General features: G+C 40.7%; 1 protein-coding gene across 1 annotated transcript; it reads left to right on the top strand.

Moving 5' to 3' along the window:
• Positions 1 to 59: 59 nt before the first annotated feature.
• LOC128817869 (vasoactive intestinal polypeptide receptor-like) lies at positions 60 to 27,933 on the top strand. The gene is made up of 13 exons (XM_053996804.1): positions 60 to 114; positions 10,680 to 10,779; positions 14,132 to 14,239; positions 14,986 to 15,095; positions 17,345 to 17,442; positions 19,338 to 19,470; positions 19,893 to 20,046; positions 21,724 to 21,784; positions 22,622 to 22,691; positions 23,226 to 23,317; positions 23,895 to 24,024; positions 24,875 to 24,916; positions 27,745 to 27,933. Exons 1-13 carry the CDS (start codon positions 82 to 84, stop codon positions 27,931 to 27,933), a joined length of 1,320 nt encoding a protein of 439 aa, XP_053852779.1. The 5' UTR covers positions 60 to 81.

The following is a 27,933-nucleotide window of genomic DNA, read 5'->3' on the forward strand; positions in this document are numbered from 1 at the left end:
GTGGGGGCGGGCAGAGCCTCGGCTTTTGGCAGCATCACAACAGGCAGAGGCAGCGGCAGGACCCGGCGGCTGCTGCGGAGGATGAGAACTTTGCGCTGGCTGCTGCTCCCGCTGGTGAGTGAGAACCGCTGGGGAACCGCTGGGGCGGGGGCCGCGCACATCTGGCTCCCGGCCACAGCTGGATGGCTCCGCAGCTGCCCCACTGCAGCTGGGGTGGGGGAAAGTCCGCAGGAGCCGGGTAACTTTTCTCCTAATGGGGAGTGGGCAGAAAGAAAGAAAAACGAGGAAAGGATTAAGACGAAAAATAGAAAATGAGACAGAGATATTAGAGGGAAGGAAATAAAAAATATCCCTGAGTTAATGTGTAGACCGAGCTCCTTTCATTAAAATTTTCCAACCTCAAGATGCTGTTAATAAATGTCTTTTCATTTCCATTCTTTAGAGTTGAAGTTTGCAGAGGACAGAAGAGCATCCCCAGATCAGAATGGCTGTAGCAGGGCTTTAGACAGACAGCTGTCCTGAGAAAGGCAAATTTGCAGGACAAGGAAGATAGCTAGAAAGGAGTAGCTCCTCCTGATGCATGGGGGACATTTACCTCTCTGAGAGGGCAGGGATGCTTTCAGAGCTGAAGTTTTCTGATGTTTTCAGAGCTGAAGGTTTCCAATATCACCAAGCAGGAGCATGAACTGTCTCGTGTCTGTGTGCACTGAGGGCAGCAGGTGAGCCTGTGCCACTGGACATCAGGGAAGATGGATGAGCACAGGGACACAATCCAGGCACAGCCATCCCTCCCTGATCTCCACACTCCACCACTGCCCCTGCCTGGGATGCTTAACAAAAATTAGTGCAAATCCAAGCTCAGAAATTTCTCTTCTTTGCCCTCAATCCTCAGCCTCGGGGAAGTGTTTGGAACCTTTCCTCAGGGTGTGATTACCAGGGACTTGTTAATTCAAACTTTACTCATGTCACAGTGAAATGTTCAGCGTGGGCTGGGATTCAGCAGGAGTCAGGAAGGAGAGAGTCACCTTCCCAGGAAACATTCCATCTTGTCCTGAGGGAGCCAGAAGGAGTGGCTGCTTCTCTAGGGCCTGCTTTCCTCTGTGGACAACTGGGAGAGCCTAAATGACAGACTGATCCTGACCTTTCATTTCCAATTAGTGAGGGATGGGATATAAATTTTCATACCTGCACAACCCCTGGATCTTGTAGTTACTCTGTATTTACACAGATTTATGTACAAGGGATAGCTTGTGGGTCCTTGCTACGCAAACCTCATTATTATCATGTGTAATACTCTTCTTTCATGCAAAACCAGGCAGCCTAAAGGCTTAGCCTGCTGCAGGTGAAGTGATTTTGGCATCTGGGCCAGCCTTTTTTACACCTAATGGAGGCACAGCTCATTCTTGCAGCTGTCAGCAGAGTGGAGCTGATCTGAAGTGATGGATTGTGCACATCTGGGGGCTGCCATACATCATTTTAATATTGCAGCATATTGCAGCGGGCTGTGCCCATAACAAAAGAAATTCTATAAACTACGTGATCTGCACAGCTTTTGTCCTCAGAATATGAACATCAATTCCATGTCTGGTGAGAGGCAGTGCTCTGGATGTCAGTGGGGTATTGTGCCTCAATCTAGGTCCCCTTGCATCTTCGGTGAAAGAGTCAGGGAAGGCCTGAGCCCCCCAGGATGTACTGAGGAAATAATCCCCCTCCTGTTTCAAAGGATCGTGTCTGAGCAGAGAAATAATTCCAGTATGGATTCTGCAAATTAGTCATTAATCAGATATGAAAATAAATCAGAGGGCTAATCCTGAAAACTTCCTCTCTGGAGCTGGGTACTGTTACTTCCTGTCAGCTCCACAGGGATGTATTTGTGCCTTGCAGAATGGAGTCCTTGACACTAAAAGAATTACCATTCACTGGTAAGTGACAAGGAACAGGGAGCAGAGGAGGCTGAAATGCCTGAAAATGACTTTTCCTGCCTTAAAGAGTTCAGAGTCTCAGGGAGCAGAGGACAAAGAGAAGAAAAGACTCTGCCTTCACTGCTCTCCCTGCTGTGCTAAACTGCTTTCCTCTCCAAACAGCTACATTTCCCATTTCTGGGAAGGGCGTTAGTCTGATCTAATGAATGGAGGTGAGAATGGAAACACAGGTGGGTCACCACTGAGCTGTACAATCTCTTCAGCAAAGCATTTTTGTGCTAATGGACATATGGATCCAAACCCATGGCAAGATGCTGAGCTCCCAGTAAAATTAAGCTGGGCGTCTCAATTTCCGTGTTTAATTTGTGCTTCCTCTACCACCCTGGTCCCTGCAGACTTTCAATTCCTCTCCATGGGGAGCTGGATATGTGGAATAATCTGGTTTTAGGGTTTTTTTTAGCCTGGAGGGAGTTAATGAAGGGAGACAGGCTCCTGTACAGGCAGTCACTGTCCTCAAACAGGTGTCTGAGCAAAGTAGGAGGAATCCTTCCCTGGAACTGCTTGTCTGCTTTCACTGATCATTAAGGGAGGCTTGATGGGGGAATTTAGATTAATCATCTACAATTAACTGTCTAAAATTAGGAATCTGGTCTAAAGCTACTCATTGAGCCTTCTTCAGTGTTGCTGGGAAGAGATGGAAACACTCCAAGAACACAGATCAATTAAATGAACTTGCTGCAGGACTTTGACTTCCAGGTTCCAGGACTCTGGGATTAGATGACATGAATCCCACCTGCAGGCAAAAAAAATGATAGCAAAAAGGAGAAATTTCTCTTTAATTTACAGGAATACTTGCAATAGCAGAAAATGGGGATCCTCAGTTATTAGTGTTCTGTTATTCTTCAAGCATTAGTAATAATTAAATGCTCTACCCAATTTAGCAGAGCGCTGATAAATTAACTTTTCTCAAGGTAATACTAATTACACAGCATTCATAAACAAAATAAATTAGTATGGCTGTGTTGTCTCATAAAGAATACCTATGAGTGAATAAATATAATGATATACATGGATAAATATGTGTAGCAAGTGCTGTTCTCTGTAAGGTCATGCAGTTAAACACAGTCATATAAATACAGTCCAATCCACAGAGGAGCATTCAAGAATTGCTTCAATGTCTTGAAAACAATATTGAAAATATGTAAATATGTTCCTCTAAATGACTGTGAGGCAATCAGTGTCTCAGCTTCCCTTCTTCCATAGGTAATCGAGTTAGAGAGAGAAAACAAACAGAAAATATCCTCTAGGCAGTCATTTTCAGCCAAAAAGACTCATGAAATAATCTATTTAACTGACTGAAGAGAAAGATTGCAAATGAGGCTTTAGTTTTGGGGTTGGAAGCTTCTGGGATCAGGATGGTGTCAGAGCTGGAGGCTGAGGGCAGGACTTTGTGTGAGAGCTGAATTCATGGCTGGGCACTGGAGTTCTGTCTCTGCTGGGGTCACCTGGTGCTTTTCAGAGCCCACAGTGGCACACATGGCTTGGGGATGATGGAAAAAACCTAGATGGATGCAACTGAGCTCCTAAGAGTTGAGTTGACTGTTTTACTGCCTAAGAAATCTTTATTTTTTATAGTTTCTTGTTTTCTGACAGAGCACAACACTACGCACATGGCATTATAAATATCCCAGAATTACTCATAGGCCAGGGCTTGGACAGGAAGGTTTTTAGGGCAGTGACTGGGAATGTGGCTGTGAAATGGACAGGAGCTCATGGAGCTCGGGGTGGGCCCCAGATCTTCCAAAGCTCATGTGAAAATTGGCTTCAGTGTCTGTGGGAACCCAGGACATCCCTCTGGCTGCCCTGGCTGTCTTGAGACCCTGGCAGGGGGCTCGGAGACCTTGGCATGAAGTCAAAAACACCTGTGACTTCAATTTTAGCCCATGGAAAAAAACTGTCAACTCTGTGTGAGGAATTACAAGCCACAAGGGTTTGAGCAGTGTGATATTTGAACTAAGGGTGGAAAAGTAGAATTTTAGGGTTTTAAAATAAAGAGTTCAAGGGGACAAGATGGAGGGATTTGGGCATGTCCTGACCTTCTTCTCCTTCTTCTTGTCTTCCATGTCTTGCTGTGATGGTGACACTTTTCTATTGGTTTAAGGTAGAGACACACTGCCCAATCTAAAAGATAGATTATGTTATTGTAAACATACACATGTAGTTTTTGGTATAAAGTGTAAACACCGCCCTAGACTGCAGACAGAGTGCCATGGCTGACCTGCTGGACAGAGCTCAGCAGGTCAGAGAAAGAATGTTATAGATAAGGAAAAATAAACAACCTTGAGAAGCTGACCCTACACATTCAGACTCCTTCTTTGGCTGTGTGGGCTGGGAAGCCAGGACTCCAGACCCCTGAGAAGTGTCCTGCACTCCCCAGTCTCAGAGATTTTTAATTGGCATTTGGCTTTTTGAGGAGTTAAGCAGAGGGAAGGTTTGGATGAGAAACATTCAACAGACTGGGAAGTTTATGAAAAAGGCTGAGGATTTCTTTGTCTGTTATTCAACTTCTCTTCAACATTTTATTTTTTTTCCATGAGACTTCCTCCATCCTAAAAGCCTTTCCCGCCCATCAAAATTTCACTGAAAAAATGTGTGTATTTCAAAGCATATCCTGATTCTCCTGCCTGATGTCTTTGGCAATTCTGGCCAACTTTCAGGACTAACTGAACACTTCATTCCACACTTAAAAGTGGGGATGCAGGAGTTGTCCTTGCTGTGCTTTTCTGTATTCTAAAATATCAGGTGAGTTTTAATCCTCCAAGGCGTGAGTCTGTGTGTGGCATGAATGGCAGACAACACTGTGTGAGGGAAAACTAAAATATTCAGGCATCAGAGTTATATCAGAAGAACAGGGGAAGCACAGACAGCAGGAACTGGGAGTAGAGGATTAATTTCAGAGCATATCTGAGATGGGATCTGAGTGAATGCAAGCTGAGGAGGCAGAGGCAGAAAGAACAGTGATGAATATTCTCAGTCAATGATTTATGCATTTGATGTAAAACCTATTTGTGAGGCTTTAGGATTGCAGGGCATGGGAAGCTGAAACAGATCACTGGAAAGAACCTTCAAGTTCTTGAAGCCTTCTCATCTTGTCAATGAATTCAGCCAATTCTTCGAGCTTTGATTAATTTAAAAAAAAGACCGAGTGTTACTGCTGGCTCTTTGATCCCATGGAATTGCTTTTTCAAAGGTGAATAATATATTCAGTGCCCAGCTTTGAAGCACTTCCCTAATTTTCAGAGAGCATAGAAAATGTCCCTACTTTTCCCCAAGTGTGCTAATGGACTTCTTAATGAGTGAAGATCTGTCTTTTGTGTGACATCTAAATTATGGTTTTTCTACCCCCACAGCAGCTTAGGGGTACCATTTTTGAATGGACTCTCCAGAAAGATTGCTTTTAATTAAATTGCACTAAGCGTGGCATGAGGATGTTGCTAGAAATACTCCTCCCAGTGCTTGCTAAATCTCCTATTGTCCAACATAAATATATTAAAGCCCAAAGTGCCATTACTTTGATTTTTCCTTGCAGATTTGGGGAAATAAATAAACTATCATGGAACAGAGGAAATAGAAAGCAATGTTATTTGCTTTGTTATTTGTTATACTACTCTCAGTGAATAAACCACTTAAGGTTTCAGTGCAATAACCTTACAAGATGTGAAGAAAATGAAGTCTAAAATTAAATGCAAGCCCAACATCTGTCTCTCTAAACTATCTCAGGTTTTTAGCATGCTCACAGTTGCCATAGGTCATTTTTTAGTGTTCACTGTGTTCCAGGCAAGACTGTTTTTGTGGTAAAGACTAGGAGTCAAAACACCCCTGTGAATTTTGACTCAAATTGGTCAGTAACATTCAATCCAGTAAAAAAACCCCTTTGTGTTATGATGCTCAGGAATGCAAAGCTCAATTCCTTGAGGACTGTCCACAACATTTCCTGAAATCTCAAAGTTTTATGTGTGAATCTTGGAATGAAAGCACCCCACTGTGATTTCGAGTGAGAGTCAGGCCAGGTTATTGCTGAGATACTGGGAAATATTGATCCAAGGAATAACATTTTAAATCTGCCTCTTACACTTCTTGCTGTGGCAGGGAACACTGTGCCAGACTGGACATGTCTGCCTCAGAAAGCTCTGCTCTGCTTTGGTTCCTAAATTTTCCTTTTTTATGGTGAGCAGGAGCTACTCTTTTCCTACAAAAGCCACCTTTTCAGCAGATGCCTCCCAAATTGCCATAAAATGTCCCTGCACCAAATGCAGAGCTCCTGCTTTCTAGAAAGCCCCATCACCCAACACTTACAGGCAGATCAGAGCAAAAACTTTTCACTTAAGGCACTGTGAGATTAATAAAAGAAAATAAGCCAGAGACAACAAATCACAGCAATGCTCTGCCCACAAGGCTTTTCTTTAACTATACAATGGTTTTATGTCTTTATTTTTCTTAAAGCCTGAGGAAAATTTTCTTCAATTTTTCAAAAAAGTTGAAGCATCATCACTGCTCTTGATTTCTTGTATATATGTCATTTTTTTTTCTGTTTTTACTGTCCAACAGTAGGATTACTTTGAGTGAGGCTGCATGATTATATATTAATAACACCAGCCCTATTTTGGCTTCTGGTGGAATTGTCTGTAGGTTACATCTGAAATAGGGCTTGATGTTGATTTTCAAGCACTGAAGTGTCAGTGATATTTAATATCTGCACTGGGCTGTGATAACATGTCTGGGCTCCTGTGGCTGTAGCCCTGCCTACCCCAAATCCAGAACCCAGAAGGAAACAAACTTTGAGCCAATGGTTAATTGCTCTACCTATGAGTGTCTGTGGGATTTACTCCAGTACCACCATGGGTATCAGAGAATCCCAGAATGGGTTGGGTTGGAAGGGACCTTAAAGATCAGCCAGTTCCAACCCCAACATCTTCCACTCTCCCAGGCTGCTCCAAGCCCTGTCCAGCCTGGCCTTGGACACTTCCAGGGGCAGCCACAGCTTCTCTGGGCACCCTGTGCCAGCACCTCCCCAGCCTCTGGGTATCACTACCAGTGGATCAGGATTTCCAAAAGAAATCATCAAATTTTTTTTTTTTTTTTTTTTTTCTGATGATTTATCACCGTTTTCAGAGGCAGGGCTACCTGGACCTGTTTTAGCAATTCCTTTGTCGTGTGTAAAGCCAAGGCAGTACCACCTGCCCAGGGGTGGGGTATGAGCTTCCCCAGCCATTGCAAATGAAGAACTCCTCTGTTTTCCAACAGCTTTGGTGGATAATGGTGATTGAAGCTCTGGTTCAGCAGGTGTGGATTTACCAAGGGAGAGAAGAGAGGAGATGCAGCCTACTTTGAGCAGCAGGAGTCTGGCATGCTCCCTCAGTGTCCCTCATTCCACCTGCCTGTGTCTCTCAGACTGACTTTTGGAGAAAAGATAACTCTTCCATCTGATTTTTTTCAGAACTGACTCTGTGTGTTTCTAGGAATTCCCAACTTTTCTGGCATGAGGTGGGAGTTAATTTAACCCACCACTCCTCAGTGCTTTTTTTCTAAGACATTTCAAATTTTGGATTTCTTCGTGGGTGCGGGAATCGGTGATGTTGTAGAATTTTTGTTAGATGATAGCTTAAGTGAAATATGTGGTTGAGTGTATGTCTGACAGATGGTTGGCAAAGTTGTCAATGCAGTGTTCATGCTTCAGACAAGAGGGGGAGATGTTGGAATCCTGGATGCTGAGAATTTTAGACTTTCTGTGCTGAAAGGCACAGACCCACAAGAGAACTCTGCATTTGACCTGAGGCTGTGGAGAAGACTTTAAAAATTGGTGGATAGCACTGGGATTACGGGTGTGTAGTTGGTTAGAAGTGTGTAATATCACAGGGTGGAACACTTTGAGTTTGGGGTTTTAGAATATAGAAATAAATATGAAGCAAGATGGAGTTTTCGGGTGGAGTCAGGTTGTTCTTCACCTTCTTCTTCCTTCTTCTTCACCTTCTTCTTCCTTCTTCTCCATGGGTTTGGGTGATGTTTTGTGATTGGACAGAAAAGTCCCCATTGTGGGCTTCGAGGGATCAGTTATTGGGTTAAAAGGGAAAATAATCCAGGTGTCCTTTCTTAATTGGACAGTTTAGTTTTAAAAGACCTTGTAACAAGAGGTAGTGAGCCATTTTGTGCCTTGTTAATGAAAAGCTGCCGAGCTCATGGTTGTGAGGCTGTTTCACTGATAAGAAATAATAAACACCCCAGTCCGAACATGGAATGCCGTCTCCAGTGCCTTCAATCCCGACCTCGAGAGACCGACAGTTTGCATTTTGGGTTATGCCTTTTAACATAACCTTTTAGCAGAGGACTCAGAGTAGGTGGTAGAGCATCATCTCAAATTGCCATGACTTTTAAACACCAAACCTAAGAATATTCCAAATGCAAAATTATCACTGTAACAGAAACCAGGAATTACAGAAAGTAGAGGAATGGCATTTTTCCTGTCCAGCTGAATCCACCTTTAAGAACTGAAATATTGAGAGATTTATGGAGCAATTATGTTGTTACTTCTACTCGGAGAATTCATTTGTTTTGTGGGCAAACTGCAAAGTAAAATGTCCGTTTAAATGTAAAATGATGAGCAGGGATCCTACTAATACCTGACAAATTTCATTTCAGAATTGACTTACTATAGTTGAATAACAAAAAGTACTGTTTTAAGAGTCACTCATGCTGATTTATAAAATGTATTTTGAATTCCCCACTGGAGTAATATAAGGCATGAAAAAGCACCACGTCTTAACTTTCTTTCCAAACAGTGCCCCTAATCCTCTTTCTGTTCTAATATTAGCATGGATGAACCATCTCTGGGGCCTCATAATTAAGACAAGTCTGTCTATGCTACTTCAAAACCCAAATGTAGGCAGAATTTTTAAAGGTTTTTAAAGATAAAGTTGTGCTCTAATTTTTGCCCCTTGGCAGATATTATTGCTGAGATGGAATAGTCTGCATAGCTTCCAGTCACGTTTATGTGGAAGCTAAAAGAAATCCTGGTTGCTCTGCTCACTGAAAACATTTTGAAGGTGAATAAATCAGCTTTCTGAGATTGAAAAGGCAATATGGAAGTGATGTTTACATCTGCACTGACTTTTCCAAGTAATTAGAGGTTAAAAGGGCCTACAGACTTCCTCAAAAACATATTGGAAAGTCTTCAGTCCATCATTTTCCATTAAAATCCCTGCTAAATGAGCCATTGGCTTTGTCTTAAATAGCATAGGCTAGAAAGAAGCAAGCAAAAAAAAAAAAAAAAAAAAAAAAAAAGAAAAAAAAAAAAGAAAATTTCTATTCCATATAAGGCTCTCTATGTCTTGAAGATCCCAATATCTCAATATTTGGTCCAACATCTCTGAATACAGTTCAGTGGCTTTCTTCACTCAGTTTAATTCAGTTTCCTAAAGGTGGGTGTGTAGAAGTATTTGAGACATTAAATAACACATTTGAGATTTCAAATAATGCATCTGAGATTTCAAATAATGCATTTGATACTTCTGACACAGGGCAGAGTCTACGCAAGAGGGGTGAGATACTTTCAAACATCCCAAACAGCACCAACATTTCTGGACTCTGGGTTATGTCTGAGGGACGTTTTACATCCTTGAGATGTAACTGGGGGACTGAAAAATCCTTGAAATTCCCAAGGACTGCAAAAGAAGCTGAGATAAATCAAGTGTAGACACTTGACATGTAGTTTCTTTCTCAGAATTTCTTTGCCTTTGCAGAGGAAGCTGTTTTGGGGTTGTGTTGGTTATTAAGAATATTAATTAAGAATATTAAGAACATCTCATAATTACAGGAGTGATGACACAAGACTATAGGGGACATGAAACCTTCTGGAGGGGGAGATGGAGGTCAAGCAAAATACATTGCAATAAATGGGACTAAATATCTGTAACTAAGAGGATGAATTTAGACCCTATTTAACAACTGCTATCTAGAATTCCATTTAGCAGTTTAAATGCACCCTTATCTGTGAGAGAAAAAAATTCCCTAAGATTCCAAGTAAAGTCATTAATTTTTTCTCATTTCTTCATCTGTTAAAATGGAAGCAGCTCCTCGGTCTAAGGTGTGTGTAACATTCTCAGATAACATCCAGAGAATTTTTCAATCATTCAGATTAAATTATGGCCAAGACTACCATTTTTAAATAAATGTATTTAATTTTACTTGGTTTATGCAGAGGAAATATTTCTGTGGTCAGGCTGTATTTAAGTTTGGAGAACTTGATGTGAATAATCCCACAGCTGGTGGATTCATCCACTTTTGGCCAGTTGGTGAAATATGTGAAAATGCAAGAACTGTGAGCATTATTTAAGTTTTGTGGAAAACAACTGCAAAGGGAAGGGGATAAAAATATCCAGATTGGAGAAGAGGTGCTGTACATGTTCTATCTGTATAAAAAAAAAAAAGAAAAAACAAACTTCAGCTGGAGTTTTCACATTTATAGACCTCAAAATATAAACCCTGAGGTACAAACTGGCTTTTCTCATTCTGATAATCACAGAAGTTTTTCTTTTTTTGTGTGTGTGTTTTTTTTCCTTTTGTTTTTGGTTGGGGTTTTTTGAGGGTTTTTTGGGGTGTTTTTTTTTTTGTTTGTTTGTTTTTGTGGTTTTGTTTGTTTTTGGATGGTTGCTTGGGTTTTTTTTTTTTTGTTGTTGTTTTTTTTGTCTTTCTCTTGCCAAGGTTACGGGAATCCATCCAGAATGCAAAATATTCCAGCAGGTGGTCAAAGAGGAGGCTCTCTGCTCAGAACACAACGAATCTGCCTCACCTGATCTTAAAGGTAAAGGTCCTGATGGGCATCCCCTGGCTTGGAATGTCTCACATTACTGAAGTGTTCTTTATTTACATCCAAAACCCCAAAGAAACCCCCACAGAAGGTACCGAAGACCCAACAGAAGTTGTATCACGTTAGGGATCATTCCAATCTGGTGGAAATATTCTTTGGGGAGAAAAAAAGTTAAAGAAAATCCCAAGTTCTTCAAAATGTTACATTTTTTCAATTTTAGACATTATTTGTTTGCTTGTAAAGATTTATTGTGGTGGTGTTCAGAAGTCTATCGCGTGATGGAAATTTTGAAAACTAAAATGAACACAAAACAAAGCCTGTAAAATATATTTAGAAAATGTCTAAGGTGTTGCCTCGTGGGGATTTGGAAACATGCTTCGAAATAACATGGAATTTCAAAATGTTCAGACTCTTCGAAAAATTCAGTCATACTTTAATCTGGTCAGCTTTGCTTAGAAAAATTTGAATCCACCTCCGTGAGATTTTTCAGTTCCATGAATTTTAAGATGTTTGTTCACTGCAGAGGAACTGTGGGACAAAGAGACCTCGTGAATTTGGTTGGGATAGAATTATTGGAACCACCTGGAAATCTGCCTTTAGCAGCCTGGTGAAAATCAGAGTTTAAGCCCAAAATATTTCCTTTGTCTTTCATGTTATTCTACAGAATTGCCAATCACTTCCATGTTTCATATTCCTCTTCTAGTTTCCTAATTTATTTTGGTGCTATTTCTCACACACACTTTAATAATTTTTTTTGCATACTTTTGGACTTTAATTTGCACACTTTTGGACTTGAATAGTCCAAAATAAAGTCCAAAATACCTCTTGGACACATTTTGCACTTAGAACACACAGTAGCCCACCACAAAAAAATTCTGGTATAAATTAGGCATTTTCAAAAATTATTTATTATCTGCATTACAGGATGTCATTCCAGGCATCTCCCTCTTCAACACAAAGATAATTACGTGGTTTTAGAATCCTGTTTGTAGCAAAAGAAATAAAAATGCCTGAGAGTTCTGGTAAACTTTTAAAAAAATTTCAACCTTGTTCACAATGAGCTTCTCAAAGCTCCCCTTTCCATCTTTTATTTTCCAGACAAGGAAAGAATTTTAATGAAAAGTCTGTTCTGGTATTTACAGCCTTTCTCAATATAGTTTGGGATTCAATATTAGAGCTGGGAAAGATTTGCAAAAAAATTTTTGGCCTATTGGTAAATATGTGAAAATCCAAAAACTGTGAACAACATTTAAGTTTAATTTAAATTTCATTTATCCCAAATATTTTATCTAAAGGATAAAGCTACACTAAGATAGGTAAAAGTCCATTGCTTATGTTTCAGTTTTCAGGAACTCAGCAAGACAAATAGAGGGATCACAGCTTGTAGAGTTAAACCTCAGCAGTCACAGAGAATCTGTGCTGGAATCACTCTGGCAGAGTTTTTAATCTAAAGTAGATCCACATTATTCTTGTACAGAGAAGTGTCCAATGAATGCCACCAGCAGAACCCAGGATGAAATTCCTCTAATTTTGGAGCAGATGTGTAAAATAAGTCAAATGAATCAAGTCCTAACTCCACTTTTTTTTTTTTTTTTTTTTTTTTTTTTTTTTTTTTTTTTTCCCTTCACTGTCTCAAAATTCCTGGATTACTGAACAAGACTTAAATATCTATGGTGTGAACTCCTGCTGCAGCTGTCTTTGTGGAGTCTCAGGTGACTTGGACACCACCAGGCTCTTGAAAACTTTGGCATGAAAATTTCCCTTTCAACCCCTGCACTCAGCAGTTTCTTTGATATAAACTGTAGAAGTCACTGGAAATAAATCATTTCTAAGACTTAAGACATACAAGTTCTGTTCCTAAACAAGGTCATACAAATAGAATTTTTAGCTCCACATTGCCAAATGAAATAGATTTTCAGACCCAGCCCCTCAAATCTGCCAAGCTTTTCTAAGAAGGACCACTTCAGCTGCTGAGTGAAAGTGTAGGGGCCACTGCACGTCTAAGTGGGACTGATATTACCTGGCTTCATTAATTTGACAATTAGCAGCTGAGTTTAGGCTGTAATTATCAGTGAGAGCTAGGTATTTGCAGGGTGTGATTCATCCTGTCCTCAGGAAGAAGGCACCAATATTTGGGATGAATCAGCTCTGGAAGGCTCTGTCTCTTTCTGTTGATGACAAAAGGAACGTAGCTGAAATTAGCTGACATATTTGAGGCAATTAAAATTACAGCTTATGAATGAGGGTCTTTATTTGGTATACCAGGAATTTCATCCTCCTGAGGGTGATGTGAGGATAATGCTGTGTGAGAGTCTCAGGGCTATCCTTTTGAAAGTCAGTAACTTTGCTCAGCTACAGGCAAGTATTTCTTCCACATTTCAACGTGACAACTTCAGATTTGCCTCGTCATCCATCCCAGAGGTAGCAGAGCAGAATCATGGAAGAAAATAACATCTTCCAACCCAATCCCCTGCTTTATATCTCCCTTATGACTACCTGGAGATTAGTTTTGGTTAGAGCCTGATGCTTTTTTTTTTATTGTTTCAGGCACATTTACATGCTGGCAATTTTTCTGTGCTACCCCCACGCCCAATTGCCAACAGCTTGAAGTCTCAGCGTGATGCAGCTGTGACAAAGCTGTGATTCACTGAAACTTCTGAAAACCCTTTTTAGGGAGCTCACCCTGTGTCATCAGCCAGCAGTCTCTGCTTTAGGGAACCTCATGAATTCTACAGTCAGACCCACTCCCAGTGAGGGTCATTTATTACAATGCTGAGGTGCTCTAGTTTGGGATGAATTTAATCCCTTTGGAAATCCATCACAAAAATGCCATTGATTGCCTAAGACTGGGACTTCAGCCCTTATTTCCTTTAAGCCAGGTGAAATTGGAAGATTTTCAAACACGAAATAAAGAGGTTAAGGCTGAGTTTTAAATCTGAGTCTTAGACTCTGTAATGAGGAATCTCAAGTAACGAGAAAGGAGTAATGAGAAATCTCAAGTGCTAATCATTATTCAATACTTTTATTTTGGTGGCTTTTGTTTTGACAACAGAAAAGAGCTCCAATTGATTTGACTTTCAGATTGTGTCTGCTTGAATTTCTGGTATATTCTCTCATGAGATAAGGAGGGGAAGGTCCAGCTGGAATACCAAGTGTGAGCAAGGATGCATTCAAGGAGAAAAGGAAAACATTCCTCTCCTTCATTTGCAGAGCTGCACGTCCTGCTGTGGCTCTTCTTGCATGTGAATGAGTGGGAAAGCCACTGACAATCTCATTATGGAAGATCAAATGTGTGATGTTCTCTGTGATTTTCTTTATTTAGGGGCACTTTTTTTTTTTTTTACAGGATGTGCCAGAGATTGGGATGGTTTAACCTGCTGGCCCAGAGCCACTTTTGGGGAAGTGGTTAAAATTCCCTGCCCACGATTTTTTGAAGAATTCACCAGTACTCTTGGCAAGATTTTTTTCCTATTCTTCTTATCCCTATTTTTTTTTTTTTAATTTTATTTTTAATGAATTCTAGTAGTGGAGGATTCCTTCATATTTTCCTGATTTACAATGCTCTTATGTCAGTCAGCATTCAGTAATTATCCAGATACACATCTCGGCTTGGGGTCAATATTGACACTCTTGTGTTTTGTGTTGTGCTCTACTGAATTGTTTAATCCCTTTGGTGATGTAAGTACAATGGACAAATGCACCATGCTGCTAAATTTATGAAGGAATGTGTCCTAGAATCACTGATATATAAAACTGTACACTAATTAATATTAGAAGGAACCTCCTGAGGTCAGCCAGTACAATCTTCCAGTCAGAGCAGGACCAAGATTAAAACTTGTATGGAGCTTCCAGTCTGGAAAAGAGGGCTCAGGGCTTTGCCCAAAATCCCCAAATATGTGTAAATATATAATTTGATTTCCTCTGTGGAAGGAATGGATTTGCAGACTTGATTTTCCATATGAAATGCACAAGTCCCACTGCATCTTGAAATGATTGGGAACATGTCCCTCATTTTTTTAAAAGGATAGATGTAGAGAATATTGTCATTCTTATAGCTAATCTCACTGAACATGACTCAACCTGTAAGTCCCTAACTTAGGAATCAAAGGGATAATAAGAAATTGTTGCTACTCATCAAAACTTAAAGAGCAGCAGCACCAGCACCTCTAATTAATTTTCTGCTGTGTTTTCCCATTGAAGGCTTCCTTCAGAGGAACTGTACACAGGAGGAATATTGGTCAGAGCCATTCCCACCATACACCATTGCCTGTGGCTTTGATGAAGGCTCCAGTAAAGGACCTGAGGATCAGGTGGGAGTTTCATTTCCTGCTTCTGAGCATCTCCAGATCATCCTCTCCTGAGTATCTGGATGCTTCACACATCTGAAAATTGCCCATTTTCAGGGCTAAACCCAAAACTTTTCGGTATACTTAGAATTTGTTTAACAAATTAGGCTTAACATAAAGCAAGTGAGCAGCAGTCAGCACTTTCCTCCTCAACCAAAAGTCTCCTCTTGGTTAAACTCATGCTTAGTTCACCTGTCCAAACTAAGATTTGGGTCTCTGACAGAGGTGATGTAAACCCTCATCATGAACACCTCTCCCAGGGAAACCCTACCCACCAGTCCTCAGGGATTTTTTTCAGGGAAAAATCCTTTGGATCTCTCCTATTTGTATTCTTTTCCAGATTTTATTTGAGTCATAGAAAAGATATTTCTTAAGTTTATAGCCTGGTGGTCAACACACATCCTTAGGAGAGAAGGAGGGAAGTGGATCTTGGATGCCACTGAGTATTTCCACACCTTATCTCAGGTATTCAGTGGAGGAGGAAGTGAATATTTTTCCTCTCTGAAAATCATCATTCGTGCTCAATTAAGCTTCAGAATTTCTTTCACATCCACATCTTGATATGATGTAAATTTTCACATTCCTCCTCATCATACTGGTGTTCATATCTAGAGCTCAATGACCATCTATAAATAAGAATATTTGTACTTTGCACTTTGGGGAAAGATAAATGTTTTTAAAGCTTAAATAAATGCTTAGAAAGTTTGAATAACCACTTAAAAACCTTCTAGAAAGATGCTGGAAATAATCTGAACAGTTCAGAGGGATGTAAATTCATAAAAGGATGTGTATTCTGGAGCACAGATCTCCAGCCCCCATGGATTTCTCCCACAGGACTAAACTCACTCTCCAGGTGGCTTTCTCCAAGCAGTCCCTGGATTATGCTAAGCCAGGCATTATTTCTGGCTGGTCTAGGCTAAAATCAAGCAAGGACCTATATCTCTATTTCACAATGATGGCAAGTTTCTGCACAGAGCTGCAGTCTGTGCTCTGCCTGTGTTTAGTTTGTTATTCCAGTCAATTCCACAATGTTTGACTACAAAAGGAAGATAAAATCAGCAATCTCTGCTGCACTGCACACATAGGGAAGTGAGTAAAAAAATCTCAGTTGTGTCCTAACAGAACCACTTGCTTTGTATTTTGTATGTGCAGTGAGAACTTTTGACGTCTTTTATATTTAGTGTTGTTTCTTAATCCATCCTACAAAACCAGATAAAATAATTGAATCACTTTATTATTAAATTCAATAACTTCTTTTCTAATTTTCAGCTGTGTTTTGAAAATACTGTATAAATGATCAGGACTATTTCAGAAACACCAGGATGATTCATATCATGTCAGGGATATAAGATCTCTTTATGGATCTATTTAAAATTGCTAATTTGTTGTCTCAGCCTAGAATTGTAGCCTTTTGTATAAACAGATTAGGGATCAATTAGAGAACAAAGTGTCCACTGGGTTTATAAGGAGAAAATTTGCCTGGGTTCAGAGAATTTACTGTCTTGGGATTTTAAATAATTAGGTGATCTTGTAGTGACTCAGAATAAAATTTGCATAGTTAAAGCCAAGTAAACAAGCTTTATTTTTCTTAGGACAGAGGATTAGGATTTCTTAGAATATAGACCTTAATTGAAAACAAGTGAATTATAAAGAATTTACAGTGCTACAATATACAGCAAGGACTGAACTGTTTGTCCAGAGAATTAAGGACTCTGAGGTGATTTCCATGGCTTTTAATTACCTTCACAACCTGATGTAACTATCAATTTTTCAGCTTTCTCACCTGCAAATTGAGAGTTTTATTTCTCTTTCAGCTATAGCTGTTTATGAAAATCAATACTTATTGAATTTGGCCCAAGTCTAAAGTAACAGATTCACAAATCTCCCACCAGAATGTTTCAGTGCTCCAGAGTTTTTATGCACTGACATGAGAAAAGGTGCTTATATTTCACAGTTAATATTTTCCTGCAGAACATGCTCAGAGGGGTCAGATGAGCCTGTGGACTGTGAAACTTCTCTCCTGTGTGGGGTTGAGCAGGACTCACAGGAAAGCTTTTGTTAGTAGTGGTGGAGGGAAAATCCTGAAACTGATCTTGAGCATGAAAAACAGAGATTGTGGGACTGAGTGAGGGAAATGTGTCCCAGTGGAATGAGCAGCCCAGGGTGCATCCAGCACAACCCCCTGCATTGGGCTGTGTCTCTTTTTCCCACAGAAATCCTATTATTCTGCATTTTGGCGTGTCTACACCGCTGGCTATGCAGCATCCGTGACTTCGCTCATTACAGCTCTAATTGTCTTTGCTGCCTTCAGGTAAATATAAATGCTTTTTCTCAGCATGCCTTAAGACAATTTCTCTCAGATCCTCTGTGCTTTTGTTTTGTGGGATTTTTTTTATGGTTGTTTTCTAATCATTCTGAATCATAACTCCTTTGATGGTGATGGATCCTTCTCTACTCGTGCTGCAGTGCTTCAAATGTTAAAACAATCAAGCTGGGCATTCTCTCTTAATCTCCTTAATGACACCATACAGTGGAAATGCCCTCACTTTAGATAATTTTTAACATTTTTTAATCATTCCTACAGTGCACATCAGGACTGACTCTGCAGAAACATTGTCACATGTCCTGGGACCAGACAATTCTTATATTGTCCATTTCTTCTGTGAAAGGCTATTGCTTCCATAACTGAGAGCTATAAAAAAGAGATTTAATTAAATTTAATTAAATCATTTGATGATGTTGGTTATTAGGAAGTGGACCTGGGGTTTGGTTGGGGCAGAGCACAGAGCAGCTGCCTGACTGGAGTGGGTTGGCAGTCTCAAAGGTCATGGCCCTTACCAAGGGACCCAGGAGCACGAGGCTGATGTGTCCAAACCTTGAGGGAGATTCCTTCAGCTCAAGGCAAAATGTGCACAGGGCAGTCTAGGGAAAGGGAATCATAGGAATATTGGGCTGGAAAAGACATTTAATATCATTAAGTCCAACCATTAATTAACCCAGTACTGCTGAGTCCATCACTAACCCAGGACCCCAAGCACCACAGGTAAGTGTGTTTTAAGTTCCCACAGAGACAGGAACTCAACTGATGCCCTAAGAGGCTGACCTAGAACAGAGGCTAGACAGAGTTAAAGGAACAAAGTAGGGATTTATTAAAAAGGCCTTCAAAGGATACACCAGGGGCAGTGCAAGAGCCTGGCCAAGGCTCCACCCAAAATGGACCCAAGACGGATGCCGGGTCATGAGTTTTCTCACTTCTATAAGTTTTGGTCCATTTCCATATTGGGGTTAATTGTCCAATTACAGCTTCAGGTTATGCAGTCCCATCCTCCCAGTTTGCTCTCCTCAGTTCACTGTTGTTTGCACTTTTTGGGCCTGAAGCTGCAGCAGTGTGCTTGGTTCTCAGGCTGGAAAAGGATTGCTTTGTGTGACTGAACTGTGAGGAGAACTTGCTAACACTTTATATGAAGTTCAGAGTCACACACTAAGGCAGTGCAGCATCTGGAAAATATGAAAGCTAAAACTTAAGGCATCACAACCACTTCCCTGGGCAGCCTGTGCCAGTATTGACAACCCTTTCCATAAAGACATTTTCCCTAATATCCAGTGTCAACCTCCTCTGCCACAACCTGGGGCCTTCTCCTCTTGTTCTGTCCTTGTTACCTGGGGGAAGAGCCCAGCTCCATCCGACTGTCCCCTCCTGTCAGGAGCTGTGCAGAGCCAGGAGGTCCCCCCTGAGCCTCCTTTTCTCCAGGCTGAGCCCCTTTCCCATCTCCCTCAGCTGCTCCTCATCAGATTAATGCAGTTCAGGGCAACTGCTCTGGAGCCATCCTATAACATGTGACTGACACCAATTCAATCCTTTCTTTGGCACAAAAGGGGCTGAAAAGCCTGATGCAAGCTTGTTTAACAAAAAATATTATTAAAAACAATTAAGAGGGATTATCATAATCCAGCCCAAGAGTCCCACAGTTCCTCTCTGCTTCTGGCATCTCCTTTAAATGTGTGGTGATCCAAGGACAATTATCCTGGAATTTTTATTAGCTGAAAAAGGTAACAGCTTCTCTGCTCCCTCCTGTCTCGCTGCCTCTCAAACAGTGACAGATCATTTATTGCTTTGCAAGGTGTCTGTGTGCTCCTGTTTGACTTTTGATGAGACCGTGAGAGACCTTTCTCAAGAACAATTTTTATTTTCTCTTTCCATGCCAGAAAATTCCACTGCACACGGAATTACATCCACATGCACCTGTTTGTCTCCTTTATCTTGAGAGCAGTTGCTGTTTTCACCAAAGATGCTGTTTTGTTTGCAGATGAAACTATGGACCACTGCCTCATGTCAACGGTACTGAACCTCCCCTCTCTCTCACCCTTGACTGAACATTTAATTCTTTGCCTGAAGGCAACAGGGAGATATTTTCATCCTATTTCTCCTATTGCTGAAACTGAAATCTTTAAACAAACAATATTATGTAACCCAATGACCAAGTGCTAAGGCTGCACACAGCTTTGATATTGAGGTCTGGTGACTCTAAGAAAGCTCTAACAATTTCCACCAGTAAAGAATTTAATCTGTGAGATAAAACCCCCAATATTTCCCTTTCAAAAATCTAAAATAAAGTCTATTTAAATTACGAAACCCTAAACTTACGGAAATTTTGTTGTTTCTTCATTTTATGTGGCAACGTTGAATTTTGCCTAGAGTTCTATAGAAACCAACCATAACAAGAGTAGGCCTAAAAAGTTTTTCTTCCTCTGGACTTCCAGGTTGCTTGTAAGGCTGCTGTGGCCTTCTTCCAATTCAGTATTTTAGCCAATTTCTTCTGGCTTCTCATCGAAGGGATCTACCTGCAAACCCTGCTGCTGCTGACCTTTGTTTCCAACAAGAAGTTTGTGTGGTGGTTCATATTTACTGGCTGGGGTTAGTACTCCCTTCCTCTCCGTGCCCTTCAGTATTTCTGGTTGCTTGCAGAAGTGGATAAAATCTGTGTTTTGAGGTAAAAGGAGCCTGTCAAAGGTGACGCTTTTCCGAGGGAAGTTGCCCGTTCATCCACTACTGCTGCATCATTGTATTCCCTTTTATATCTTAGTTATTTGCACCGTGGTGGTGAATAGTCCAGGCCTCAAGAGAATGAGTGATATGGCCGGATAATATCCTAAAAATATGTTAAATTCCTCCACTGACTAAAGAAGTTTGGGTGACTAAGTTGCCTTTTGTTTGTAGCAAGCAGAATTTGACAGATAAATCTTTTAAATTGTGTCAGTCCACGCCTAGGAATCAAACAACGTTATTTTTCTGCTATTTTCAGAGATCTCCTGACTTCAAGGGATCTTTTGAGGTTATGCAGCAATTGAAGTTATGTCTGATATTCAGAATAGGAATGTGAAATAAATTTCTTTCACTGCTCAGAATTGTTTATTGTGACTCTCAGATATTCCCATGTCTCACCTTGGCTGGTCTAAAATGCAGGCGCCCAAACTGAGTAGATACAATGACATTTTTTGACTTAGAAGTGAAATCCAAATTATCCTGAATAAATATTAATTTATCCTTCACCTTCAGGTTTTTAGGCTTTATTTCATGCAATTAAATTTTTTTTGGAGCTATTCCAAATAGGGTTGTCTGAAAGTAGACTCTCAGCCCTTGATTAATCATGGCCAAGTTGAGATAAGAAAGCAAACAACTCAATTAATAATGTGGTAATCCTCATCTCCTTCTGCAATCAATGGAAGGTGAGAGATACCTCAGGGGTAACTCACATCTTAAGTGATGTGGAGGGAAATATTTATTTTCATTAATTAAAAAGCCAGCTTGAATTTAACAAGGTCCCAGCTTAAAGGACTTGAGCAAAGGGCAAAAATTTGGAAGGACAAATTCTGAGCCCTTTCCACGCATCTCAAATGATACTTAGAAAGAAATTCCCTATATTTCTATAGAATAATCAGTGAAAAACTCACCTGTTTCACATTAGAGTCCCTTTTGTGGCAGCTTTGAAAGTCACTTAGTCTTTGCAAATTCAATTCCACAGGAGGAGAGACAATACAATTTCTGCTTTATAGGCCTTAAAAAACTCCAGTCAAAAATGTAGAAGGACAGAAGGATAAGCAGTGATAAAGTGAGGCTAGAAATCACTGGATTCAGTTAAATTTTCATGGAATTCTTATCAGCTGGTTGGTCTGGGGTGATTAGTAGAGTCTTTAGGACAAAATTATGAACTCTTCCAGCTGCTCTGCAAAGGATTTTTGTTGGCCACAGTCCATAAGATGAAAGAGCCCCAGCTAAATAAATGCTTACTCCAGCTTCATAAGTGCTTGTAATTCCTATCCAAACCTTCAAGTAATTTTTTACATTTATTTTTGAAAATGTAGTTTTACAACACCCCCTCTTCTCCTTTGTTATGATTTCCATCTCCTGCCCTTTTATTCCTTTCTTTTTTTTCCTTTCCCTGAACTGCAAATTAAATTCTTTCATAAAGTGATTGAAAATTGTCTGACCCATAAATTGAGTTTTAATCCAACCTGCTGCACTGTGAACCTGTTGGAGTAAAGATCCCATGGGACAGGATATTCAAACCAATTCTTCTGTTGATTTGCTCAGGAGCTCCCACTGCTGTGATGTTTGCTTGGGTCCTCACACGAATCCATCAGCAGAACACTGGGTAAGTCAGAGCTGGGATAAGGAACACAAAAAAAATCCTGTTTTTTATGGTGTTCTGTTTTTCTGAGGGAGAAAAAAAAAAGATGTGTACAGAAAAAGGTAAGGGGAAGAAACTCTCATGATTCAAAATTGTACCTCTAATTTTTACAGCTTGTACATAAGTGAGAAAATACTTTTAAGTTTTGTGATTTTTATGTCCATACCATGGGGTAAGAAAACCTGGAAATATATTAACTACTGAAATTTAATTTAAGTTCTCTAATGCCCAGTCTTTGAAATAATTGTATTTCAAGAAAACTGCTGTTTCAGTATAAAGTCAACTATAAATAACTAACCCTAATCTCTTCAAATGAGAACTTCTCAAACAATCAGTGTTGTCTCCAGTAATTTCTTTTTTTGTTTCCATTCAATTATTTTTATTTTGTTTTATTTTTATCTGTATCTTTGAACACGAGCCCCACATAGAAGGATTGTTTGCTGTAAGCTATCCTGAAGGCTTTCAGATCATTTCACATCAGCTAGAAAAGATACTATTTTATACCCACCTGCTCAAAACTCAGGAGAGTTGAATAAGAAGTTGACTTGAGAGTGGTAAGAAGAGCAGGAAAGAAGCTTAAAAATACAAATGTGGTTTTTTTTTTTTTTACTTTGCTTTGAATCTGTGATTCCTGCTGATTAAATGTTCTTTAGATTAGACTACAGGGAAACCAGGGACATTTAGACAGTGATTTAAAACTTAGTGTCCACCACTTTCCTTTCCTGTGGCAGGAGTGCTGTTGTGTGTTATGGGAAGCTCCCATGGGACAGATAAGAAACCCAGTTTTGTTTGTTGTTCCAGATGTTGGGATGATGATGAAAATGGAGTGGTGTTATGGATCATCAAAGGCCCCATCCTGCTGACTGTATTAGTAAGGTTTTTTTTTTTCCCTCGAGTTTCTGCATATAGATAATTTTATCTAGTGTGCTTTTACAATGAGTTCTTATGATTGTAACTAAAGACAAAAAAATCTGCCTTCTCCACAGATTTATACCAGCTGAATTTAGGGAGGGAGCAATCTGGTTTTTAGGTCTGTATCTGGTATAATCCCTGTCATAAACAATGATGAGAACAGGGGGAATTTTTTAGGCAATTTAAAATCTAAATTTAAAATCTAAAATTAAGTTCTGACCAGAAGTGCACAGCATTAATATCAGACATAAAATGATATTAAGATGTGTAGGTATACAATAATTCAATGTAACTTTCACCATATTTTATCTACAACTATATATTGGTGGGAAATATAATTATTATTTCTAAAGCTATTGATCTGAGCTGAGAAGAGATGAGCATTGGTTTATAGCAGTGCAGTTCCTAAAAGTGGGGATTTTTAGTTATTTGTATCAACTGGAGGCATGTCTTGGATTGTAGTAAATTTACAGATTTTGTCTTGTCTTTACAGATTAACTTTATTATATTCATTAATGTGATCAGGATTCTAGTCCATAAATTGAAATCCCAGGAGGGAGGAGGGAGCCATTCAAGCCACTTTGTGTAAGCATTTCTGAGTTTCTTAGGATTGACCTGTTCTAACTGCTGCAAGAAAATTTTTTATGGGTAGGAGAACAGAATGTTCTACTCCTCTTCTAATAGAAAGAGAAGAAATGAGAATGAGAACTTTCTTTTTCAGCCCAAATATCACAGTCATTTTTACTTCAGGGCAAAAAGGGTGGGGTGCATATGTCAGAGACAAAGAGAAAAGTAAAATAATAAAGTATGAAACTTGAAAAGCTTGAAAGTGTAAACACCAAATGTCAGGTGATTGACCCATCTCGCTCCCAGTCCTTCCCACGCAAATGGCCGCATAGAGAAAGATGCAGATAATTTCATTTTAATCCTTTGCAGTAACAGGGTAAATCTGTAACCAAGCCTAGTCCTGGCTGTTTACAAACTCCTCACAAACCATTGGGGATCCCAGCAGTGCAGTCACAGGACCTTTCCACCACTTCTCTGCATGCAGCTGCCTCCATTTAGAGCTGCTCTCTGAATTTTAAAATGCTCCAACATACAATTGCTGTCGCTCATTCCCTGTTTCTAACAGTGCATTGTTCTTTAATTCTTGCCTTTCCAGGAGACTTGCAAAGTCCACGTTACTTTTGATCCCCCTCTTTGGGGTGCACTACATTGTATTTGCATTTTTCCCAGAGAGCACTGGTCTGGAGGCTCGGCTTTATATCGAGCTGGGCCTGGGCTCATTTCAGGTAAGATGGACAGAAGGTTTAACAGCCCTGAGATGTTTGGTCTGTACCACCACACTTCAGGCTGGCTATTAGAGCAGGATTTGTTACTGCATCCAAATTCAAGGCACACATCCCATCTCACTCCTTCACGAGCTCTTCTGTTGCTTGCTCCCTTATTATTTGAAATTTCCAGGTCAGACTTCATATGAATAATCACCAAATAAATAAAATATCTATGTTTATTGAATAACAATGACAGAGCACCACGAAGACAAGTCTGTGGATTAAGGTGAACTGATTGAAAATGATTTCACATGTAATAACAATAAGAGGGGTGGTAAATAAGAGTACATAACCACCTACTCTGCCCTTACCCTTCAGGAGTAGTGAACCATGTTAATATCTCATTGTTTATTTTGCTGTTTCACTACTCAGAACAACAACATGGATTTGAGAGGGTCAGGGCCTGTGTGTGGTATATTTTGTACTGAACAGCTGATTTCTTTTCCCATCCCCTTTCACCTGTACCCCACCACAACTTGTCCTCATTGACACGTGTAGCAAACGATCCCTGTTCCATGCTTGCCTTATGTGAGGGAGAATTTGTTTGTAGGATACAGTAAACAGCAAGTTAATCCTTGTTGTCTCTGTACAAGGGCAATAATAAATATAAAATGTCACCAGCCCACTGAGAAATTTAATTCTACTATGAAAACTCAATAAATAGTGTCACACTGCCTGAACTCCAATAGAAAACTGGGAAATATGCATTCTTTGTTGTCTTACACACACTGTGAATGAAACTCGATGTCTGTTATTGATTCTAGATTTTAAATCCATGTTTTTTCTCTCCCTACCCTCCCTGTCCTAGGGTTTTGTTGTTGCTCTCCTATATTGCTTCTCAAATGCAGAGGTGAGTAGCAAGTACATGAGATTATCAAAACCTTTAAAACTCACAGTTCCCTTTCGGTTTTTTTTAATTTCTTTTCCTATTTTCAGAACAGATCAGTCTTTGATCTGCTCCTGAAACCATGACATTCCCATATCTTTTTTGTCCCTTGGTAGCTTTGTTGACTTTGTTTGTATTCATACAGTTCTGGCAGGAGGACACAAAATAAACTTTGAAGCAATGACCCTTTAAAAATGGTTGCTGAGTTTCCTGTCAGGGGACTTTTCTCCTGATTTATGTTTGATAGCTGTCATGAGGATAGCTCAATGGAAAGCTTGTAGAGCTCCTCACTTTCTCTAGGTTTATTTTCGCCTGGTGACTTTCGTCATTTCCCCATTCCCCCTTTTCCCCCTTTTTCCCCTTTTTTTCTCATTTTTCCCCCTTTTCCCCCTTTCCCCTCCTTTTCCCCTCCTTTTCTCCCCCTTTTCTGCCCTTTTTCCACTTTTTTTCCCCTTTCCCCCCCTTTTTTCCCCCTTTCCCTCCCCTTTTTTTCCCCCTTTTTTTTCCCCTTTTCCAGGTCGCCTCATGCAATCAGGATTTTTGTTCAAATACTTCCTTTCCTGCTTTCATAACACTGGTAGAATTTGGGTAAACTCCCTGCAGTTGAATGTAGTGAGCCTATAATTTAAAGACCTCACTAAATTTGCTGGCACTTTCCCCCAAAAGAAACGAACAAATCTGATTAAAAAAAAACGTAAAACCACATCTCATCCTCAGAATAAATCAGTTGAGAATGACACACTAATGGTGCCTCAGTCTCTGCAGTGGCTCAAACTTGGACAATTCTCATAGAGCATGGAATTATTAATGTTGGAAAAGCCTTCCAAGTCCAGCCTGTTCCCAATGCCCACCTTGTCCCCAGCCCTGAGCACTGAGTGCCACCTCCAGGCCTTCCTTGGACTTCTCCAGGGATGGGGACTCCAAATCTCCCTGAGCAGCCTCTTCCAAGGCCTGAGCACCCTTTCCATGGGGAAATTCCTCCTGGTGTCCAACCTGAGCCTCCCCTGGAACAACTCGAGGCTGTTCCCTCTCCTCCTGTTCCCTGGGAGAAAGAAGAGGCCAACTCCCACCTAGAACCTCATCTCAGGGAGTTGTGGAGACCAAGAAGGTCCCTCCTGAGCCTCCTTTTCTCCAGGCTGAGCCCCTCAGCTGCTCCTCACAGGATTTACTCTCCAATCCCTCCGTTGCCCTTCACTGGTCACACTCCAGCCCCTCACAGGAATGGCTAAATGGAGGTGGCAAGGTGCAAGTTGTCGGGGTCTGCTTTGCTTGGAATGACCCCAAAGTCGTACAAGTCCTTGTTCCCCAGCCCGCGCAGCCAAAGAAAAGGTCTGGAACGTGTCCAATTGCTTTTTCAAGGTTGTTTATTTCTTCTTATCTGTAACGTTCTTTCTCTGACCTGCCGAGGTCTGTCCAGAAAGGAAGCCATGGCAGTCTGCCCTGAGCCTCGGGTGGCCCCCTCCTCATATACTCAAAACTACGTGTAGTCTGTTTACAATTTTGTGCCAATTCCCGTCATCTATGTCAGACAGTGAATCTCTACCTTAAACCAATAGAAAAGTGTCACCATCACACCAGGACATGGAGGGCAAGACAAAGGAGAAAAAGGCTAGGACACGCCCAGATTCCTCCATCTTGTACCCCCTTGAACCCCATTCAAAAATCCCAAAATTCTACTTTTCCACCCTGTGTTAGTTCAAATATCACACTGCTCAAACCCTTGTGGCTTGTAATTCCTCACACAGAGCTGTCAATTTTTTCCATGGGCTAAAATCGAAGCCACAGGTGTTTTTGACTTCATGCCAAGGTCTCTGAGCCCCTGCCAGGGTCTGGAGACAGCCAGGGCAGCCAGAGGGATGTCCTGGACTCCAACAGCAAGCAACCCTACCCAAGGATGAGTAATTCCTAAAATATCTTCGTTACTTAGGAAAACAATTTATAATACCCATTCTGAGAGAGTGCCTTCAAGACTTAGTTGTGAATACAGAAAGCTCCACTTCCAACCTGCTTTCCATATCACAGACTCCTTGCCAGCAGCCTTTTAATTGCTTCAACAGCCTTTTAATAGCTTGCATATTGTACCTCACAACACAGAAATTCAGAAGGTGTTAAAAACAGGACAGGCAGAGCCTGATCTCTGGCCCAAGATGAAGCTGGGTTGGCTTTTTTCCACGTTTCTTAGGGATAACTGCTCCTGGAGCAGCTTGGCCACTCATTACCACTCGGCAGTGCATCTGTTGTGGTTCCTTGCAATCATAAAAACTAATTATTATTTTCTCTCTGTGCGTGTTTCTTCAGTTTTGAGTGTCTGTGACAATGTGAGAGACTGGGCTGCTGCCAGGCAAGGTGTTATGAGTATGGATGAAACTGAGGAGTGCTGGAGGGCCTTGAGTTTGCTGGGATAGAGCTGGAATACTGGTTTGGTGGAGGAAATCTCTCTTATTTATTAGATTCTTGGAAGATCCAGAGACCCATCCATGAAGTTGTACTCAGGGGTTGTCAGTGTGGTTAACAGAGAAAGTTAAGGCAGAATAGGGGCCACCAAAATGATAAATATTGCCAGTGACCTGCCCCGATGGCCAAATGTACTTCTGCATGCCATCATCTGAGTGTCTGAAATTAAAACTTTCTTTCTTTTCAAAAGGAATAAGTACAGAGTTCAAATTCTTCTAAAATGGGTTAAGGCTTAATCCTGGCTTATCTGGGCTAAGTACTCAAGCAGACCTTTGGGCATATGTTACCTCCAGTGTTCATTAAGCCTTAATTTTCTCTTTGTTTGTAACTTCCTGTAGGTTCAAACTGAGCTGAAGAAACAACTGTGCAAGTGGCAGTACCAGGAGTACCTGACCTTCACCCACAAGCACGGGGCTTTGTCCAGAGAAACCAGCCCAGTCAACTACGTCACTCAGCTCTCCCTGCTGGACAAAATCAGCCCCAAAAGGAGAACCTCTGTGCTCCAGGATGGTGTCACCACTGTCTGA

The sequence above is a fragment of the Vidua macroura genome, chromosome 1, assembly GCF_024509145.1.
Source record: "Vidua macroura isolate BioBank_ID:100142 chromosome 1, ASM2450914v1, whole genome shotgun sequence".
Taxonomy (NCBI): Eukaryota; Metazoa; Chordata; class Aves; order Passeriformes; family Viduidae; genus Vidua; species Vidua macroura.